The sequence below is a fragment of the Coffea arabica genome, chromosome 6e, assembly GCF_036785885.1.
Source record: "Coffea arabica cultivar ET-39 chromosome 6e, Coffea Arabica ET-39 HiFi, whole genome shotgun sequence".
Lineage (NCBI taxonomy): Eukaryota > Viridiplantae > Streptophyta > Magnoliopsida > Gentianales > Rubiaceae > Coffea > Coffea arabica.
In genome coordinates this window covers 60,789,576-60,812,343 of record NC_092321.1, presented here as the reverse complement: position 1 = coordinate 60,812,343, position 22,768 = coordinate 60,789,576, and the positions used below count along the sequence as shown (strand labels likewise).

The window sequence follows — 22,768 nt, the reverse complement described above, 5'->3', positions numbered from 1 at the left end:
CCCCTAAAGTATATATTCATTCTCACTTTACCCCCTAATTTTTATTTTTCGTCACTTGAGCCAATAAGAGACAACAGTATCTACTATGCTAAGTTTTTATTTTTCAAATTTTCTACTTTTAATCATTGAACTTTAATTTGCAATTTGATTTTGACTACTCGAATTGATGGCGGTAAAGTTTTGCATGAAATGAGTAAATATATTAGGAATATAGTAACAATTAATATTTTTAGAAAATATAAAAAATGATCCTAATAGGAAGAACAAAAAATGTCCATTACTGACATATGATTAGGTGATTAAAAATAGGTAATTGACTATGAATAGTGTAATTATAAGGAAATTTTTTTTCTTAATTCCTTAAATTGAAAAATAGATGAAATTCATTTGTAAAAAATATAAATATCTTTTTCAATTTTGTAAATTAGAGAACAGACATCCTAAGTTTTTTGTTAGACAAATTTATTGTTTTCTTAGAAAAAAATATTTGATGAAAGAAAACTTTTGTAGAGGATACTTTTGTCTCTCGAGGGGTTAAGTGACACAAAATAAATGTTAAGGGTAAAATGAGAATCAGGGTTACCTTAAGGGAATAAATTGCAATTAACCCCTTATCAATTAGTTCTTATATAATTTACAAAGATATGCATGACACTTAGGGCCCGTTTGGGGTTGCGGTATTTTTGGTAAAAAAGCACATTTAGGTGTTAAAAGTACTTTTAAGGTGTTTTGTAAACATCATCCCATGTAATTAGGAGTGCAGTTTTTGATGTTAAAAACACTTTTAGCAAAAGTTCAAATTTGGTGCTTTTAGAATTGCTTTATGATTTAAAAAATAAAACATTAAATTTAATCATTTTATCCTATATTATAAACTAAATAAAGAGATAAATACATTTAAAAATTTTCAAATCACACATTATCCAATACAATAAGTACTTATTAAACTATATCTCCAAACAATATACTTAAAAGTACTCATGCACTTAATAAGTATTTTTATTAAAATCTCTACTAGAAAAATACTTCTCAATATGCTACCACAACCCCAAACGGGCCCTTAGCACATTAGACAAACATGTCAAACTAACAAAAATCATACTTTTTAAGAATAGTACTAATTAAAATGTCAATATTTGTTGGATTTTTGGGCTCCCAACTTATGTGGAAAAATCCAAAATTAATGGGTACTTGTTTAGGCCTAATAGGTCAAATTAGGCTTATTCCAGTAGTAGAAAAAGTGGGGAGAAACACAGAAAATTTTGTAGAGAAATTTTAGCAAGTTTCTGGTTTGAACAGTTGTTTTCTGATCGGCCTGAAATTTTAACTAAAGGTAGAGGACATCCAATTCTACGTTCTGAATCGTAAAGATTGGATTTCGACAGTTCAATATTTAGTTATAAATTTCGGACTGCTGCTGTTTTTTGGTGAAGATTTTCACAGCTTTGGTTCTTTATTTGGGATTTGGTGACTTTGTTGATTGTTTAAGGCCATATCTCAATTGTGTACTTATTGAAAGTTGTACTCTACCTTTAATTGGTGACAGTGGAGTAATTTGTGGTGGGGTCAAGAGTCTCGTGGTTTTTCCTCTTCACATTGGAGAGGTTTTCCACGTAAAAATTCTTCTGTCGTTGTGTAGTTGTTTCTTTTTGTGTTTGTGGGTTGATTTATCTTCGGTTAATTGCTGGATTTTTGTCTTGCTTAACGCTCCTAATCTGTTCTAACGAATTGGGGAGGTTTTTCGCTGCGTGTTGTAGTTATTTAAAACCCGGTGCCTCCTAACAATATTATCCCATATGAGAAGAATTAAATTGGAACCAATTTCTATCACTTTAATACTTTAGTCCAAAGTATAGATGATTATGTACTAATTTTGAAACTATCAAAAAATTATTTCATAAGTTACTAAACTGTACATGGATAAATTGTAATTTATCCTGAATTTGAAAATTCGGGCCATTAAAATCGATTTCCGTCAAATTGATAATTTAATTTGAAGTACCAAGGGTTTTATACGACTTCTGATATTTTGTGGAAAAGCGTCGAACTTCTAAGAGTTGAAGTGTAATTTACCCTGATAAAAAAACATTAGTTTAAATGACCATTCATCGAAATCCACGGGAGGAATAACCTCCTAGATATAAATTATTTATCCTTTACTCCACCGTTGTAAGTACTTTGAGAGAAGCTTCTATGGTTGTCCAACCCGCACGAAAGCTACCCACAAGAAGCAGTCCGTTTAGACTTTCCAAATATTATTCTCAATCAAAATTGTGTAAGTGTAATTTTTTTGAATAGTTTTTTTTGAAGCTTTTTGTTAAACAGTTCCAAATATACATACTAGTTTGTTGGGGCATCATGCGATGCATGATGTTGCCCAGGTGAAAGCTATTAAAAAATTTGTGCATATAAAGAATGGAACAGAGTATTCATAGATTAGCGAAGCTTGTAAAACAATAAGAGTGTACTAAGGTACCAAATTTGAGAGTTAGAAGGAAGTTTTGAAATCCAGAGGTATGGAGAACAAACATACCTTTATTGCATTTTATAGGAGATAGTTCCAAATTTTTTTAAAAGAATTTAATTGCTGCATTCATGAAGTGCATTCTTTCAATTGCATCATTGGTCGAGAGCTTTTCGAAAATGTAATCGACATTTGACTGATAACTTGCAAAACCAACGTGATTCCAAACCAAATTAGGAGAAAGCTATTGGCAGACGGCTAATTTGAAATTTTCTTATTTCCACAGCTAATTTACTTCCTATGTATCCATATAAATTGAAGGGTTTATTTGAGTGCAAGATATTTACTTCGAACACATTACAGATTGCAAGTTGCAACCATTTAGGAGATGCAATCTCATATTTGAGATTGAGAAACCAATGGAACATTGAAAAGAAAATTTTGACGATACAAATTGACTTGAATAAGCTGAAACTTTTTAGCGATATGCAAATTGTAGATATCAAATTTTTGTCAAATTTTAATATTTTCTTGATTATTTTTTATTTAATAAGTTATTTATTTTCTTGCATTTTAATGTACATTTTCTTATATTTGCAGGTTTGTTTCAGGGAAAAAGCAGGAAAAAAAAAGAGAAAACAAAAATTAGCTTTTGTAAAAAAAAAAAATTAAGTGGTGGCCGTCATCATGATGCCTCCCATTTTTGACCAAAAGAAAGCCAAAGCAATGGATCAAAGGCAAGGGATTTTGACGGAAGAAATGGTTTTTTGCAGAAGAAGTCCCTGGGTCTCTCTCGGCTAGAGCTCTCAACATAGAAGAAAAAAAAATTTTCACTCCCTCTCTCTCTGGACCAATGTTTTAAAAATCGGACCGTTAATTGAACCGGTGAAGTGAAAGAGTCGAGGTTCAACCGGTCGGACCGGTTCAACCTCGGTTCAATGAATTTTTTAAAAAATAATTTATATAAATATATATATGTACAAAATAAGACATGTAATGGACTAATTTAATATTTTATATGATGAAAAGTTTACTATTTTTTAATAACTTGGATTTTTAAAAATAAATTTTTTAAATTATAAGTTAAAACAAATAAATTTCATCTCAATTTCAATTATATCTAAATCCAACCCCAAAATATCACAATATTTTGAAATTATACAAAATTCATATCTCTGAGAATTTAGATATTATGAACTTAAATTTTAATTTACGTTTTGGAATTTAGAGATTGCAATTTAAAAAAGAAAATTTGGAGTTCGAAGGAAGTCAAGAAAATCGAAAATAGAAATGTAAACTTGATAAGAAACAAAAAATAAGATAAAAGTGAGTGGTTGTGGCATTAAATAATTTGGGTTAAAAAAATTCTTTTTTAACTTTTTTCAATTTAATGGACAAAAACAAAATTAAAAGATGGAAGAAAACATCAATAAATTAAAAATAAAGAGGTTTGATTAAAAAGGGAGTGACAAAAGAAAAGAGGATAGAGAGAGAGAGAGAGAGAGTTGAAAATTAAAAAGAAAGAGCCATGAGGGGATGAGATTTTGTAAGAAAAATGGAAAAAAGAAATATGAGTGTTTGCTTTATATAAATAAGTTATCAAAAAAAAACTAATAAGATGTGGTGGTGCAACGGTTAATACATTGGTCTTTTATTACAAAGGTTTTGGGTTCGAATCTTGATAGCTGCATTTTGCAAAACTTTTTAAAAAAAAAAGAAAAAAAAAGGAAAGCTGAAAACCGGAAACCGCCGATTCAATCCGGTTCGGCGGTTTTCACGGTTCAACCGGTCTTTGACCGGTTTTCTGGCAAAGTCAACATTGTCATTGAACTGGACCGGTGCATGGCCAGTTCGCGGTTCAACCGGTCGAACCGGCCGATCCGGTCCGATTTTCAAAACATTGCTTTGAGGTATTTCTTTCTTTTATTTTTTCCATTTTTTTCTTTTTTTCTTAATTAATTATATTAAGTGTATGTTTGGCTGCTTGTTAGACAAGATTATATATCTGGTTATTATTGTGTTGTTAGACAAGTTATAAACAAGATTAATGGACAGAGAAGTAATTTTTGTATATGCATGTTAACTGTTTGAAAAAATGCCAAAATGAAAAAAAAGGAATTTTTTGGGGGCTGTTCTGCTTTATTTTAGCCTTTTTATGTTGTTTTCTTGTCAAATTAAAATCATGGTTGTATTGTAGAAGTTGTAAGGAGTGTTGTAGTATAAATTTTATGATTTTTGATAAAGATTTGAGTATTTTTAAAAATAAAAAAAAAACTGGGTTGTCTTTTGGCGTTTTGGATACCTTCGGATCTTTCTTTGTAAAAACTAAGTCTAAAATTGGAATCTACACGAAAAATTGAGTGAGGGAGTATATTTTGAGAAAATTTGGCAACCGGAAAAATCGCGGGCGATCAGCCACCGGTGGCATCGTCAGCGGTAGCCATTGCCGCCGACAGAATGTTGTAGGAGAGTTTGCAGAAGATGATTTCCAAAACTTTGCATGATAATCTGGAAAATTTGCAGTTTAGCCCCCTAACTTTCAAATAATTATATTGTGGCCCAAAAGCTTTTGTAATTGAACCAGTCATGTCCCTATTGAGTTTTCATCTTCTTTTTCATATTTTAAGTGCATTTCTAAGCATGTTGTTTCTGTGATTTGGGGTATAATTAAACCTTAATTTGTTTTAGTGAATTTATTATCTTATTGGGTTTGGTAAATAAGTTTAAATTTTGGGTTAAGGGTTATTTGCTTGTGTTTTGATAATGGATTTTGGTTATTTTGGTTGGGTTTATGATTTGGGTTTAGAGGCCTAAAAGCCCACAACTTTGCATGAGCTTAATTGGTGAAAAAGATGGGTTGGCCTGCTAGTTTTTATTGGAGTTTAGGTTGGACCTGTTTGGATAAAATATGGGCTGGCCTGTATATTTTTCCTTGGACCTTTGTGCGGGTCTGATGGCCTTTGGCCCAAATAATAATAGGAGTGGCCCAATGGCCTAATTTCTTGAGTGATCGGGTGACGAATTTACAGAACAGTTCCTATACTTTTGAGTAATTGTACTGTAGCCCTAAATACTTTATATTTCTTTTAATTAGGTCTCTAATTTAATTGTAAATAGGTTCCTAAACTTTATTTTTCTTTAATTTGGACCCTAATTTTTGTGGAAACTATAATTTGACCCCTAAAACTTTTATTATTTTTTGTAATTAGGTCCCTGACAGATTTGATTGCTTAAATAGAAGTTGGTTTTCTTCTCTGCTCATTGATTACACTTCATTTAAGTGCTTCAATTGATTGATTTCATGTTTATTTCCATTTGTTATGATTTGTTTGTAAATTAAATTGGTGCCTTGATAATTTTTGTTAATTTTGGAGTTAAATAGGTAAAACCAAACCCAATTAGCTACTACTTTAAGGGAGGTATCTTCTTGTTTTATTTTAAATTCTCTTATATGCTCTTATGTGTTTTTATGTGTGAATTTGCATGTTTTGAGTGATTTTCTTTTAGTTATTTGTTTTATTCGTTCTAAGTTTCATATATTTAATTTAATTTTTTGATGATTATTTGAGAGGCAATTAAACTCCAAATTGTAATAGTTAGGTTATTATTTTATTTCATTCTTTACCCCTTTAGATTATAGTTAGGGTCCCTGAATGTAATAGTTAGATTTTTATTCGCTTTTATTTGTTTATGTGTTTGCATGCTGGTGTGCTTATGTGTTTACTCGCTTTCTTAGGATCTTTGCATCTAGATATCATACTTACATGTTATGTGCTACGTGCTCTTATGTGTTTATTTGTTTTAATTTATTTCTTATTTGTTTTACTGTGTATTATGAATGCATGACATCACCACACTAGTCCAACGCTAGTTGTGGTTTCTCCCTCCATTTACTTGCTAGTCCAACGCTAGACCCTTAGATTGTTCATGCATTAGATTCATTTTTGTATGATATTCATTACATTTTTATGCGTATTTTATTTTTTAGGATCTTTTCCCATTTGCATGATATTCCCTATTATCTATTATACCCCTATCCTCTATATGTGTTAATCATATCATTTAGAATTACATCTCATTTAAGAAATTGTGGAAGAAGTTAGTTCATTTGCTTGTTCATATTAGGAGAATTATTCTTTGAACATGGGAAATGGGTGATTATAACTTTTTAGTTTAAATACCCCATTAATCCCTGTATAAGAAATTTATGTCACGAATTTTTGTCTCCCGTACCCATAATGCTGTATTTCCTTTCCTTTTGATCATTTATACCTATGTATATAATTTAATTTAATTTTCTTTTCTTTTCTTTTGATTTCACCATTTGTATACGCGTGACTCCTTCAAAGAATTATTTTGGCCTTCGCAACTAATGCGATTGGTATCAATTAAACCCTTGAATGGACATTTTATCCCTCTCAATATTTTTATTTGCATCCATGTGGGAAACATTCAAATGTGATAAATTTAAGAGTTAGATTAGGAAAATTTTGACTAAACCTCGCAACTAACTTAGATTAGGTTGAAAGGGTGCCTTAGGTTTGAGTTAATCGAATCTTTGCCTTCCCTTTTTTCAACCGTGATTCCCGAACCCATTTTCTCTTATTTTTCAAAGACCTGGAGTTGTTGAAAAGGGTTTTATTTTATTTTATTTTTGTCAAAAATATTTTTGGGGTGACTTGGTACACCCAAACTCAATACTAAGTGATGACTCCTGTTTTTTTAAAAATTCTTTTTAGACTAAATTTTGGACCCAAGCTGTCGCATTTTTTAAAGTCCCATTTTAGGTCTTTTTTCGCTTATTTTTAAATAAAATCACATCTTTTGTAAAAAATCACTTCTTTTATTTTCCCATCGCGAAAAATGGGGCGCGACACAAACATAAACCAAACTTGTGCATACCTCATTTTGATTGATGTAATTTAATTTTTGAACTAAAAGCAATTAAGATTAATGATCATTGATTTAGCAATTTTAAAGTAGTGCAATTGCAAGTATTAAATCTATTCATCAATCAAACGTAGTTACACATTAATTAGTACAGTTTATATAACTAAATTATTTCACTTAAGCAGCTGTTCTAAAGAGTATAAGTCTCTTTTTTTTTCCTTTTTGTTTGGGAAACTAAGGACTATAAGTTCAATCTATACATGTAACCAACAATAAGGTCCAGTTTTTTATAATTAATTACTAAGATATTCAAAGCACTGACTTTTTTATACTAAGCTTTTAATTTAGTACAAAAAAATCAATTCAACCATCTATATTACTTCATGCGCCCAAACTGTGCTCATAATTCTTGGTGTGGTACAATTTAAATTATTGGATTTTTAAAAATCGAATCTACCTAAATTTTGACCCATTAGCATAACTATGAACAGCCAGCTTGGATAACACACGTACCAGAAAGAGGGCCTAGATTCAACTTAGTATATAATTGTCAAAGGCTCAAAAATATCATCCCAATCAGTATGGATTATAGAAGAAACAAAAGGTATAATTGACTTATAAGGATAGCACAGTCACAAAAAATAATTGGACCATATTCTTTCTTACATGATCAGATTTGAAACTAGCCTCGACCAATAGCGCCCAACCACTCAAGATGTCCACAGGGGACCAAACACACTGTTCCTAAACTAAACTCCCTCTTTTTATATGTAAAATATATATATATATATATATATGAGTAAATTTTATATACACTGACAGTGTATACGCTATCACCGTTTGATTCATGACATATGTGTAAAAGTTAAATTTTAAATTCAAATTTTGCATGGTTATCATTCATTCAATGTTGGCAGTGTATACACTGTCAGTGTAGGAAAGATTAATCCTATATATATATATATATATATATAAACTTACAAAATATGAAACTTGCACAAGGCTTGCTCCTTTGTTTGATCTAAAAACATTTGAAGAATTTGTGGCTTGGTTTAAGGATTCTTTGAATTTGTTTAAATAGAGTTGTACTCCCAAAACACAGGATATTCCACAATAAATGTCTTAACTAAAACTTAGGCTAGTGTCAAACCTATAATTGTCAAAAATCTTCAAGTAAATATTACTGAGGATAAGGTTCAAACAATTATTCCTTCTCAAACGCTTACAAAGTTTAAGACTTTTAGAGAGATATATATATATATATATCTTATCTTACATATATAAAGCACGAATAGCAGTGAACAGTGTTTGGTGGACCGGTTATGCAGTGATTTGTGTGAGCTTGAGGGGCGTTTTGGTCTTTTGCTGATGGGTGGCATTGGTTTTTCTGGATTTTTATGATTCTTGGTTGCATGATATTGGGGAAGCTTGGCGACACGTTGATGCAGACAAGGCTTGGTCTCTTGCCATGCGGGCTCCGGTTCTGCTTGGTCTTTTGGAAGTTAACAATTTCTGCTGGTTAGTGGGCGGTGGGCGGTCAGTAGTTTTCTTTCTTCTCTTTTAGCTATCTTCTTCTTCTTAGTTTTCTTTGGCAGCTTCAGAAAGGACTTGAAAAATTTTCTTTTGCTTTTGAAGTGATTCACTGTTTAGTTGGCTTTGCTGGAACCTTTCTTCTCTTTTAGCTTTCTTCTTCTTTTTAGTTTTCGTTGGTAGCTTCAGAAATGACTTGAAAAGTTTTCTTTTACTTTTCAAGTAATTCGCTGTTTAATTAGCTTTCTTGGAAATTCGCTTCTGTCGGTGTGGTCCTCTTGTATAATTCACTTCAGACGTGTGTTTGGTTTCCCAATCTCTTGTATAATTGTAGTTGCTTTGGCTGCATTGGTGAGTAGGCGGTGGATAGTGTCCGCAGCAGTCTCTGGTTTTGCAGGGTGATGTCTTTACTTTCTCACCTAATGATAGTGTCCGCAGCAGTCTCTGGTTTTGCAGGGTGATGTCTTTACTTTCTCACCTAATTGATCTTCTGAGCAAGCTGTGTTTGGTGGGCCAGTTATACTGTGATTTTTGTGAACTTGAGGGGTGTTTTGGTCTTTTGGCATTGGACGGCAATGGTTTGATGGAAATTCACTTCTGTCCGCGTGGGCCTCTTGGATGGGAACATTTTGGCGGTCAGCAATTTCCTCTCATTCTGTTCTTGGTTCTGTGCTGAATCCAGTGCGCACCGCTTCAGAGTTTTGGGAGCTGTTACTTTTTCTTTTCTTCGCCTTCTTTACCAGGTGTGTTTTTCCCGTTCCTCATTCTTCTTCTTAGCTTTTCTCTGGCCAGTGTTTTTTCCTTCCCTTGTTTTCCTATTACCAGGTCCTACCTACCTGACGCATAGCATCAGGGCAGAATACCTAGTATATATAATGCTATGATTTGTTCGAATATCTGAAGTTTAATATTGCATCATTTTATATTCTTTTACTTTATTTATTGTAGATCAATAACAATGGTATACGTATTACATATTTTGAAGTCATTTAGGAGGTGTTTGGTTAACATTCCGAAGTTGAAATGGGAATTTTAATCATAAGACCCCACTATATTATTATGGGTTTTCGTCATTCTCCTTCAGTATTGGTTTGAAAATAGAAAGGGTAAAGATTATTTAGTAACATGTCCATTTTCCGAGGCATAGTTATAGATGCACCAGATAATCTCCATAATTCGATATATTGTCCTAGCATAAAAGACCAAAAATACTCCGTGGCTAGAAAGCCTCAGAATGTGAGTATCCCTTTATCATTTGCCTCACTAATCTCTTGTATATATCAGGTACACCCTTCATTTGTTTATGCATCAGCCAGGATAACCTCAAACACGCTTTTTTACCAATTTGAGTTTTGCTAGATTCAATTTTTGATTGTTGTTTTAACATAAAAGTTGTTCACCTACTTCGCATATAGCCTTTTTTTGCATCCACTATGTGGAAGTTGAGAATTGCTGAAGGCAGCGGCCCATGGCTGACCACAACCAACGGCCATGTGGGACGGCAGCACTGGGAATTTGACCCAGATGCCGGAACTCCTGAAGAACGAGCTCAAGTAGATAAAGTGCGTGAGGAGTTCAGAAAGAACGGATTTCGAAGGCAGCAAAGTGCCGACCTCCTAATGCGCATGCAGGTATGACAGTGCTACTGATCTCATGGCTCTTTACTCTGAGATTCTTTATTCTTATAAAGGGTTCAGCACTCATTCCTTTGCTAGTGACACCAGCACTAGAATAAAGAGCTACACGTGCTGAAATTAATAAGCCTCTTTCCTTTGTCCTTCCTTATTTTCATGTGCAACTGCAGCTAAGAAAGGAGAATTCACCTTGTCCTCCAATGCCACCGCCAGTTAATGTTAAAGAAACAGATGATGTTACAGAGGAGGCCGTCACAACTACGCTCAGGAGAGGAATAAGCTTCTTCTCAACCCTTCAGGCTAACGATGGACACTGGCCTGCTGAATCTGCTGGCCCTCTTTTCTTCCTACCTCCATTAGTACGTCTACTTAGTTGATATTAAAATTTTCAAAATATATGCTCAAACCCACGTAAGATTTTGTTCAAGCAAGGAACTAAGAAATGACTACAATATCACACTGTAAACAGGTCATGGCCTTGTACATCACGGGTACACTCAATATGATTCTGTCTTACGAGCATCAGAAGGAGATAATCCGTTACATATACAATCATCAGGTCCTAAAGACTTTTTTCTCGTGGAATCATAAACAATTAATTGGGCATAAGAAAATTATTGATTTTATTTGATATCAATCTTTATTTAATTGATAGAATGAAGATGGAGGCTGGGGATTACATATAGAAGGTCACAGCATTATGTTTGGTTCAGTCTTTAACTACATTACATTAAGGTTGCTAGGAGAAGGACCTGAAGATGGAGAACATATGGCCATGGCCAGAGGTCGCAAATGGATCCTTGACCATGGTGGTGCGGTTGCAATACCATCCTGGGGAAAGTTTTGGCTCTCGGTATAGCCACCACACAAAAATAGCCTAGCTCATACTTGTGTTTAAATTTCATTAGACTAGATTTATGTGATCAATTATTGGAGCGTATTTTATTTCTATGTGTTGATTTTGGAATGCGTGTATTCCCAATTGTGTTCATCAATTTTGTTGCCGGATTATATTACGAGACAGGAACAGAAACAACTTCTTGAGTTATATTATTGGATTAAATAAGTAATAGTGAATCACTAAATTTCAAACAGGTTCTTGGACTTTATGATTGGGCAGGCTGTAATCCAGTGCCTCCAGAGTTTTGGCTGATTCCCAAATTCTTCCCAATTCACCCAGGTTCTTATTTAATGTCGATTGAGTGATTTTTGACATCTTCTTGTCCAATAGCAATTGTCCAACATTAGTTACTCGAGGTTGACTTGATTCATTTATTTCTTCATCGACTCATTGCGATGTACGTGAAGGTGAGTTGAAGTAGAAAATAGCCCCATTCATCTGTCAATTGGTTTCTGTGAATGTCCATGCAGTTTAATATGATATTAGTACTTTACTGTGTTCTATCCACCTACGCAGGACTTGGTTTTTCTTGTATTGTGCTTGTCATTTTGATAATTACTTCTCGCATTCTGTTTCTACCTTGGATGTTCCAAGGCACTGGGAGGGTTAGAGGTTGACATTTTTGGAGTGGGGTTTGGAGGGATGAGGCAAGACTAGTAAAGATGTACACTTGAAGGGCCACTTTCACAATTTTGTCAAATGTTTATGGGACAAAATTTAATATTAATGAGGATATAAGTGAAACCTTTTAATAGCTATGTTTTGAAATTCGGACTGGGCGGTGATTCGGTCGAAATCAGGGGACAGGGTCAATGAATTCAACCGGGGTCAGACCCATTTAAGAACTAGATGACATCATCATAATGTCATAAATATATTTAAATTTAAAAATTAATATGCTATGTAAAATTTCTAAAAGCATTATAATCTCACGGTATGTTCATGCACATTTGATGTTTCGAAAATATTTTACAAGAAAATATAAATAAAGTAATATAATCAAGTAACAATCTATACAATTTAATACATATTCAACAAGTTTGGAATTAAATTGGAGGGCTTATTTGAAAAATAATAGTAGAATTTAGGATAGAAGTTATAAATTATAAAATGTTTCTAGGTGTATTAATAGTTTTCTAACACTATGGGTCAAATCATAGAATTAATAAAACTTTGAAACCCAAAAACTGATTTGAATTCAGTGGTGTATACCTGAGGGCCCTTAAAGTGAGGTCTAGCTATTAGACTTGGCTCACCAAAACGTGTAGTTCGTATCAATTATCATATGTATCGCAATTTTGCTCTAGTGAATAGTTATTGAATTCCTAACCTATTAAGTCTAGTTGGGGTGGGAGGTCAAGGGTTTAAATCTTATCTTTCATCAATGTGCCACTATATGTAGATTCTTCTAAATCCATAAGAGTGCGTAGCGCACTTGTCTGATCCGATGGTGGTTCAGTTCCCGTTAATTTCTTTAGGCCCTACTGGACCTCTCCTCTCCCTCTCCCTAGTGTAGACTAGAGTAGGAGTAGGAATAGGTTAGATTAGCTGTTGCCGTCTGATAAAAAAAAAAAGAATAGTTATTGAATTCCTATTTTTCTTCTTGTTTCTCGCATTACCCATCTTTTTCCTTTCTGCCCTTATCCTTTCTTCTCCAACCGCAGTTTTTGTCTTCTGTTTCTTTCATTTCCCCCCCTTTTTTACTTCTAAATCTTTGCATCTTTTTCTCTATTCATTACAAGAAATCATCAACTTTTATTCTTCATATTCTTTTTCCCTTTACTTCTCTTCGTTTTTTTTTCTCAATTTTTTTAACCTTAACTTTAGATCATTCAATATTGCATTGGAAGAGCCATATGTGGCCGTAGCAGAGGATCTGCACTCAAGGATTAAAGTCTGTGTTAAAATTTTTGGGAGTAAAAATGTTTGAAATTGAATTTTAGGAAAAAATCAGGTTTTCCTGGTTGTTTAAGGTTTTCAGTCAAACCCAGTTTTTGACTGGTTTTGACCGGGTCCTTGTCACCCAAGCTTTTGAACAAACTCATATCGGACATGTATCCAGTTTCCAATTCAATCGGTTGAACCGACCAATCCGATTTGAGTTTAAAAACGTGATTTAATAGAGGGATTAAAAAGGATTTCTGGAATTTTGTGGTGGCAAAGTCTAATTTCTATAATAATATAAACAAAAGGTTTTGATTTTTTTAAGGGAATATACAAGAATTTGTAAAATCTTGGGGGATGACAGTCCCTCCTCGCTGCCCTTTACATCCGCAGCTCCCCCAGTTCATTTTCAGTATTGGCTTGGACTCCGTATTTCGGCCTTCATAATGCTCTTAATCATACATTGGACTAATGGACTCGGCTTTGGGTTTTTTTTTTTTTTTTCCCTTTGATAGTATAGGCATTGGCAAGGACATTAATCTAATGAGTACGAGATCTCTTGTTGGACTCTCAACCTTTTCCTTTCCCCATCTCCCTTGTAAGGCATAGGATCTCCTTTTAACCCAAAAAGTATTAGTTCTAACTTTGGTATTTAGCCCTGTCAGTGCTCTAACTCATCCCCAGACAAATTAATAAGATATTGCAGTGTTGGGCTACTCCTGTAATCGACATTCATTTTGAGTTGGGTAACCAAGTTGTTGAATGCTCATTTTCTAGATTTTCTGCAAATATTACATTAAACTAAATTCGGACATATTTATCTATGGTCTGGTTTTTGATGCAGCACAAATGATATGCTATAGTCGCCTGGTTTACATGCCAATGTCATATTTGTATGGGAAACGGTTTGTTGGGGCTATCACTAGACTGGTGCATTCTCTAAGAGATGAGTTGTACATACAACCATATCATCAAATCAATTGGAGCAGAACACGATATACCTGTGCAAAGGTCGGCCCAAATTATCCCGTGTTTTAATTTTTCTTTTAATGCACTTCAGCTCCAATTATGAGTTGTGACTAAATTTTGGTCGATAAAAACGAAGATCAGGAATTTGTTGTCTTGTTACAAGTGAATTCCTTGTTTTGTTATTTTCTATCAGGATGATCTATATTATCCACACCCTTTAGTACAAGATATGTTGTGGGGATTCTTGTATCATTTTGCTGAACCTATCCTATTGCGATGGCCATTTACTACATTAAGAGAGAAGGCTTTGGAAAAGGCAATGGAACATATTCACTACGAGGACGAGAACAGTAGATATTTTTGCATCGGAGCTGTAGAAAAGGTATAAGCTGCGCTAATTGCTTCTTTAATTCCATATTATATGTTTTTGATTGATTTGGTGCGATGCTCAGTAGAACCAGTGTTTTGAAAGGCGTATTTATGGCGAGTCGAGGGTGAGCCCTAAGGCGGGACGTTCCCGAATTGCCCCTAGGCGGTCAAATGGGGCGTTCGCCCTTGACCCTTGACGAGAATGTGCGGGCGTCCGGGCAAGTTTTTTTTTTTTAGGTATAAAAATTGTATGCTTTCAAAATTTCACCACTTTTTCTCTTTTTTTAAACTCTAAAATAACATCTAAACTGGATTTTCTCTTCACTTGTTTAAAGTTGAGACCGTCAAGGTGGACTTGCAATTTCTGAAAACTTTTCTTATGTTAGCCTACAAATTTAAGTTAGTTAAAATGGATGTTAGTTTAGAATTTAATGATACAAATGATGTAAAATTTCAAAACTTTGTGCTTCACATTGAGGATACTCTAAAGAAAAAGGGGAAAGATACTCGTTTTAATAGTCAAACTCACAAATTTCATTTGTTAGTGCCATGGAAAAGAGTTTTCGCAACTGTGATCATTAGTTTGAGGGATGACATTAAGTCTTTTATGCAAATAATCATCGAAATTTACAGTGATGTGTTGGATTTCGGCTCATGGCATAGTAACACAAGCAGGCTTTACTTTTAGTCATACAAACAAGTTTTAATTTCTTATGCAAACATAAGGTATTATTTTTTTTATTTTATCCAATCTTGTTTTGGTATTTTTAATATTATACATACATATATATATATATATAAACACACATGCACACATGCATATGTATTTATATATTTTTAAAATATTTAAAAATAAAATTTGTGGGGCGTAGGCTTTCACCCCGATTGGGCGGACGAGTACCATTATGTGACAGATCTCTCGAAGGTGAAAAAAGATGAAGGATGCAAAAATTGATTTGTGATGACATATTTCAAATATATACAATGCAGGTGCTCTGGCTACTCGCTTGTTGGGTGGAAGATCCAGATTCAGAAGCATTCAAGCGCCACATTGCTCGTTTACCTGATTACTTTTGGGTTGCAGAAGATGGCCTGAAAATGCAGGTTATTGTCATTTGTATTTATGCACCTAATGACGGAGCCAAGGGGGGGCAGAGGGGGGCCATGGCCCCCCCTAAGTTTTGAGAATTTTAATTCATAATATGTAAATATGTGTGTAAAATAAAATTGGCCCCCCCTAAATTTTTTCAATTTTAGTTTATATTATGAGAGTTGATATATATATATATATGAATTAGTCATCTTTGAATGGAATTTCAATTTTGGCCCCCCCAAAAAAAAAATCCTGGCTCCGTCACTGTATGCACCTAGCTAGTTGCTCTGGAAATTTCAATAGCAGTATCAATTTCCTCTTGAGTAATGCTCCTTCAACATTCCATCAAAAATCTGTAAACAAATCTGGTGTTATATAGTCAATAAATTCATGTGCCCTTTTCCGCAACTAAACTAAAGTGTCATGAAAGATAGCTACCTAATCTCCACCATCGTCATCAAACTACAAAAGACGAAATGTTATTCAAATTATATCTGAAAGTAAGCCCAAGTGTTTGCAGACTTTTGGCAGCCAAGCATGGGAAGGTGCTTTAGCCATTCAAGCAATATTACGTAGTAATCTAGCTGAAGAGTACGTGCCAATGCTTAAGAAAGCACATGACTTCATCAAAGCATCACAGGTACAACCACATGAACAAATAGTCATTCTAATGTATTGTTGACGAATAATGCAAGTTCTGATTCAACGTTTGGTGGACTTGAAGGTTCAAAATAATCCTTCGGGGAATTTCACCAAAATGCATAGGCACATTTCTAAAGGATGTTGGACATTTTCTATACAAGATCATGGTTGGCAAGCCGTAGACTGCACCGCTGAAGGATTAAAGGTTCACCTCTATAATGTTGCTCTACTGTCAAATCTTCTTCCCAAGTAAATTTTGTCAGGTTTTAATAGTATCCGTATACCTTCCATTTTATTATGCTCAGTTGTTCCCGTTTCAATTTTCTCCCTACTTCTTTTCTGTAGGTTGCACTTCTTCTTGGGCAGATGCCACCAGAGCATGTTGGGGACAAAATTGAAATAGGGCGTTTATACGATGCTGTAAATATTATTTTGTCTTTACAGGTATTTGCAAACAACAATACCTTTTAAGTTATGGGTTTGGATAGAAGATTGTTTAGAAAAATTTTTTAGAAAAACAATGTCATATATTCTGTGATGTAATATATGTGAGATAAAAAATGTGGTTAAAAAATATTTTTATGACACCACTATAACATTTTTACCAAAAAATGAGCTATCAAAGCACACAACAAGATAATTATTGAAAGAATTCTAGTAATGTTACAGATATTGTATCGCTTGAAATTTTAAAAATTTACAAAAGTATGTATAAATCAGGGGGGCAAAAATATATAAAAAAAAAAGGGATAAGAAGATAGAATAGCGATGGACATAGAAAAACTGGTGGTTAAGAGTTGTATGTAATTTTCAAAGCTATGACGTGTCTAACATTCCTATTTTCCTTACAAAAAACACACGATAATTTTCCAATGAACAAGAAGGGTATCCAAAAAAGGCTGACTGTTAGAGAAAGAATTGAATTGAAAAGCCTTTTTGCAAAATTGATTTCGTAATTTCTACATAGGGTAAGGATGGTGGTTTTAGAGCGTGGGAGCCACAAAGAGCATATCGCTGGATGGAGGTAAGTGCAATATACTAACCAGCTCCTTCAGTTCTTAAATCGTTAAATAGTTCTTCCTTTCTACAACCTTTTTAAGCGTTTGTGGGATCTTCATTTTTTGCATTCTTGTGAAATGAAATACCTTTGCTTTCATAAAATTTTCCTAACAGTACTTGGATGTTTTACAATTCATTATAGATGTTCAACCCCACTGACCTTTTTGGAGATGTTATAATTGAGCGAGGGTAATTTTTTCCTTTCTTCGCTTCCCCCTTATCTGGCCGTCTGGTTTTAAAAAACCTACTTTACCTAAACAAGGGCTGTTTATGCTAGCCAGGTACGTGGAGTGCACTTCTTCAGCAATTCAAACTCTGCTGCTATTCAAAAAGTTGCATCCTGGACATAGGGAATCTGAAATAGAGCGCTGCATCTCCAAAGCTTTAGCTTATATTGAAGATGAACAAGAACAAGACGGTTCATGGTTAGCTTTCTCTACTTGCTGATTTAGCCAGTATTGTGTTCTGTGGTAACAAAAACTTCCATAGCAGTCAAAAACCCACGAGGGTAAATAAGCTTAGAAGTCCTTAAACCTTTGCCAAAAGTTCCTTTTAGTCACTAATTACTTTTTGTTTTCTTAAATTTCATTTATAGTTTTCAATTTTTGATATAATAAACACCATAAAGTTTCTTTAAATATCAAAATGTTTGTTTTATACTCATGTATTTCTTGATCCATTATGTTAGAAAAATATCAAGTATACAATACAACTTTTGAGAACTGCAACAATTAAAAGACAATAAAATGCACTTATAATGTCGCAGTATAATGTACTAAAGCATGAATTAGAAACCACTTGACGTATTTGATTACTACAAATAGTTCATTCGCAGTTTGGATAATTACACGTAAACGTAAATCCCGTAATACCCAAAAACTCGTATTGCTTGTGTAAGCCCAAGACAAAAACTGGTTGTGCCCATCAAGTGATCACTTGACGATTAGGCCTAGGTGGACATTTCCTAAGTAAATTATCTTGAGCATTGAGACTCCACCTTCCCTTAAAGCAACAGGTCATAGATATTTAGAATGCCCCTGTGAAAATGTTTTCAAACAAATAAAGAACTTTTATAAAGTATTGGGATGATTACTATGAACAATACTCTTAAGAAAGCATTTTAAGTAAGGACACAATTAGTATATTTTAACTAATGATGTTACATAGGTCACTTTTCCTTAGCTTTTCACTTTATATAAAATCATGAGGATGAAGCGAACATTTTGAAATATTAGGAGTATCACGTGGGAATAAATAAAATCATAGGGGGTTATTTATAATTTACCCTTTTTAAAAGTATTACTATAAAAGTTGTTAAAGTTGCTCATTTGGGGCTCTATTAGCTTGTAGTTTGATAAAATTCTCTATGGTATATTAGCTTCGTTTACAGTGAAGAAATTCTTTAGGTTTTTGCCGTAGAACATTACAAATTTGAGGGGAAATGCTAAAGCTAACGTTAACAGTTGACATAAACGGACCAAATAGCTTCCTTTTTTGTTTTTCTCTTTAAACAAAGTTTGAGGAATTGTGAGACATTTTTGACAAGTTTAGAAGACAAAATTTCTGCGAACTTTGTCGTGATTCATATGAATAATAACTGGGAACACTAAACTCCATCGTGAGTATTTTTATCCCTCACAGGTATGGTCGTTGGGCAATTTGTTACACATATGCGACCTGGTTTGCGGTGGAAGCTCTTGTTGCTTGTGGAATGACTTATAACGATTCCCCAGCTATACGAAAGGCATGTAAATTTTTGCTATCAAAGCAATTTCCTGATGGTGGATGGGGGGAGAGTTATCTTTCTTGCTCGAATGAGGTTTATATATTACTCTCTCCTTTCAAGTGTTTTTTTTCCCTTTTCATCCTTTGGTAGAAATTAAGCTGCAGGTACAACACGAACATACCTTACTTAAAATTTTGCGTTTGTACACTATCTTATCTTAGACTTTTTTTAGAGATGTCCAATAAATACCCATTAAAACACCTAGATTATACTCCCTCCGTTCCACTTTGATAGTCCTGTTTCTTTTTTTACACAGTTTAAGAAAAAGTAGTTAACTTTGTTGGAAAAGTAAATTTAGATTACTATTTTTCTAAAATACCCTCACATTAAATATGGTACAACTTTATGGGAACTTGAATTAATGGTAAAAAAAGAATCAACTCTCATTAAATGGAGTAGGTTTATAGTAACAACTACTTACATTGAATAAGGGTATTTTAGAAAAATTAAAATACAACTACATTCTTTAATTGGAAAGTGGACTACAATTTGGGATAGATGAAAAAGGAATACAGGACTATCAAAGTGGGGCGGAGGGACTATCTAAGTTATCATATAAATACAGACTCACATTTATTACACCCCTTTGAATTGTGACATTGTCTCAACTTGATTATACTTCTTCAAAATTTTGATACTTGAACCCCTCTTACTAAGCGCTCAATGAACACCCATTAGCCAGACAGTCTTATTTTATGTTTAGAAAATTTTGCATTCAAGTTTTGACACATTCAAGACTTCTTTGTCGCAGGAGTACACAAATCTAGAGGGGGATCGGTCAAATTTGGTGCAAACTTCATGGGCTTTATTAACATTGATTGCTGCAGGACAGGTTTGTTTTATTATCATATGCATAGATTAGCTTCAAGTTTTACACCCTAATAAATGCCAGTCCTCAAAGCAATATACAGAGGAAGAACGTCAATGATTCCTAGGTAACGCGTTTTACATACATTGAAACAATCTCTGACTCTTTGAGTTGACTCTTTAACTCTTTCATGAATGGCGGAGGCAGGGGTGACCAGCCCGGGTGGTCACATCCCCTAACCTCTGAGTAGTTGCATTTTTTAATTCTATATCATTTTATACAATTTTAGTTTGACTTCTTATCTTGCACATTCGCCTAAAAATTTTATTGAGCTTTCTTGCCCCCCAACTTATTCCTCAAAAACATTGTAGTTCTTTCTTCATTTTAAGTTTCTTTGCGTTTTATGGTTCTTTGTGTTATTTTGGGTTTTTATTTGCAACCATCATTGGTAATAATAAGTATTAGAGCATTTATTTCATAATTATAGGTGGCTCTTTTATTTCCGAGTTTGTTGCCAAATCCCGGCTCCACCTTAGCTTTTCTTGCTCCCTTTTCCCTTGTGAAATTTAGAGCCTTCCTTAAACCCAAAATAGATAAATAATCACTACTTGTCATGTCTTAAATAGAGATTTGGTGTTTAAAGAAAAAAAATCGAAAACATCGTACACTACTCAACTGAATCCTCCTCAAAAACTTCTCCGTTTGGTTCTCTAATTTTTTTGTTTGACATTAGGTCGAGCACAATCCAGCTCCTATACATCGCGGATTAAGATTATTGATAAATTCTCAAATGGAAGATGGCGACTTTCCTCAGCAGGTATGTCACTTAGATCCAACAAAGTGCATGTACAAGCAATTATCTCGACTTGTCTTGTTTATGCACAACTTCAACGTCTGGAGCTTCGTGTGCAGGAAATCACAGGAGTATTCTTTAAGAATTGCATCATGCAATATTCAGCTTATCGAAATGTATTCCCAATTTGGGCTCTTGGTGAATTCCGCCGCCGTGTTCTCCATGCATAGTTCATCACGCATGAATATGAAGAAGTACGCTGCTACAGTTAGCGACAGGAAATATTATCAAGTCTGTATAACTATTGTCGAATGAACAATAATACATGGTGTGAAATCTACTAGTTTTGGATGTCAGCTAATATAAACAGGTGCAAATAAATGCTTTAAAAGCCGATCGGCCTTACTTTGCCAACTGACATGCACTGTGAACAGCTCCTTTAAACACACGATAGAGCTATGTATACGGTAGAAACTATGCCTCCCTCTGGTCTACTTTACTATTTCACATATCCTAAGACTGGTATTATTCCCTCTCTTTGCCGTAGAAAGCCACCATAACCCCTCCCACCTCCTACGAACCCACGGTATCATCGCTCTAATTGCATTTACAATAGAATTGTGTTCCAACAACAGAAAGTGTAATAAGCACAAGAAAATGGCTGCTAAAACATGTATACAGGTGCTGAAAAATCGCCTTTGTGGCAACAAAAAAAAAAAAAAGAATGAGGATGCGTTAAAGAGGGGATAAAGAATTTAGCTTTAGTAAATCATAACATCAATTGTTTTATGTTTAAACCTAAAAATGAAAAACACCTGAAATGTACAGCCTGTGTACACAAAATGTATAATATCCATGTTGAGTGTAGCTTTGTCCCACAATGCTGGTTTTACTAGAGCACTCCTTTGCTTGGGACTCATATATAGAGGGCTTTAGCAAGGCTTTGAAATGCACCAAATCAAGAGAGCTAGTTTGTGAGCTATTTGAGTTTTTAGATCATTAAACTTTTTTGTAGTATTATTTTGGACTCTCTTATATTTTAGCATTAGGCATTTTTACTTTGGATCCTCTTAAATTTTAGCATTAGGTATTTTTGGGCATAGAAACACTAACCTAAGATTTTCCTACCCTTTTCTTCATGGTAAAATTCTAGCCTGTGGATGTAGATGTTTCTCGGTTTGATTTATTTTTTCTTTGTATTGTCTTCTAGGATTGTCAAAAACTTTTTCATCAATTTTCTAGTAGATGTTTCTCTGTTTGATTTATTTTTGCTTTTTTATTGTCTTCTGGGATTGTCAAAAATCTTTTTGTCAATTTTCTAAAACTAGACCTAATAAACTGGTATTAGAACCTTCGTCAATTTTCTAGGACTAGGTTCAATAAACTAGTATTCGAACTTCTTCAAAGGCTCTATGAGTTTTGTGGGGTCAATGGCAATAACAAAAACTATTGTTGAGATATTTGAGAGGAATGCAATTTTGATTCCGGCAACTCCTGAAGGAAACTATTTTGGTTTAAGACAGAGTTGATTTAGTGATATAGGAAGTGAAGAAAAAGCCAAAGAAATTGACAAATAAGGATTTTGTTACATGAATAAGAATGGCAAATATGATATTATCTTAAATCTCTCTAACAAGATTTTACGGGAGGTAGTCACTGAGACTTTGGCTAAGACAATGCGGAATAAGTTCAAACACTGTGAATATAAAGAAGATAATGAAGAATTGGCTTTAATTGAAACAAAGTTTATATATATTTCAGATGACTAAAGGTGCATCTATATTCTAATATCTTAATAAATTGGATTCTATCTTTATGGATTTTGGAGGATATAGATTCAAAAATTAATGATGAGGATCAAGTCCTATTACTTACTGTGTTCCTTTCGCTAATCCTTTAAGTTTTTTCACGTACCATGAATTATGGAAAATAAACAATTTCTTATC

At 33.8% G+C, this 22,768-nt stretch overlaps 1 protein-coding gene across 3 annotated transcripts; it reads left to right on the top strand.

Moving 5' to 3' along the window:
• The first annotated feature begins 8,664 nt into the window (after positions 1 to 8,664).
• LOC113696057 (lupeol synthase) lies at positions 8,665 to 21,240 on the top strand. 3 transcript variants are annotated; one of them, XM_072055930.1, is made up of 19 exons: positions 8,665 to 9,627; positions 10,300 to 10,515; positions 10,689 to 10,877; positions 10,988 to 11,077; positions 11,174 to 11,371; positions 11,614 to 11,698; positions 14,148 to 14,314; positions 14,466 to 14,654; positions 15,632 to 15,745; positions 16,255 to 16,374; positions 16,459 to 16,581; positions 16,722 to 16,820; positions 17,344 to 17,400; positions 17,578 to 17,624; positions 17,717 to 17,860; positions 19,077 to 19,254; positions 19,973 to 20,053; positions 20,763 to 20,846; positions 20,942 to 21,240. In XM_072055930.1, exons 2-19 carry the CDS (start codon positions 10,318 to 10,320, stop codon positions 21,050 to 21,052), a joined length of 2,274 nt encoding a protein of 757 aa, XP_071912031.1. In that variant the 5' UTR covers positions 8,665 to 9,627; positions 10,300 to 10,317; the 3' UTR covers positions 21,053 to 21,240. The 3 variants fall into 3 exon arrangements, with proteins under 3 accessions (XP_071912031.1, XP_071912030.1, XP_071912029.1); XM_072055929.1 differs by lacking the exon at positions 8,665 to 9,627 and adding an exon at positions 9,656 to 10,168 and having other exon boundaries at positions 19,077 to 19,179; XM_072055928.1 differs by lacking the exon at positions 8,665 to 9,627 and adding an exon at positions 9,657 to 10,168.
• The last annotated feature ends 1,528 nt before the right edge of the window (positions 21,241 to 22,768 follow it).

Coding starts and splice junctions, on each gene's coding strand:
- LOC113696057 (XM_072055928.1), top strand. CDS start 10,010: ATGTCCATTTTCCGAGGCATAGTTATAGATGCACCAGATAATCTCCAT. Junction 19,255..19,972: donor ATCTTTCTTGCTCGAATGAG/GTTTATATATTA, acceptor TCTTTGTCGCAG/GAGTACACAAATCTAGAGGG. Junction 20,847..20,941: donor ATGGCGACTTTCCTCAGCAG/GTATGTCACTTA, acceptor CTTCGTGTGCAG/GAAATCACAGGAGTATTCTT.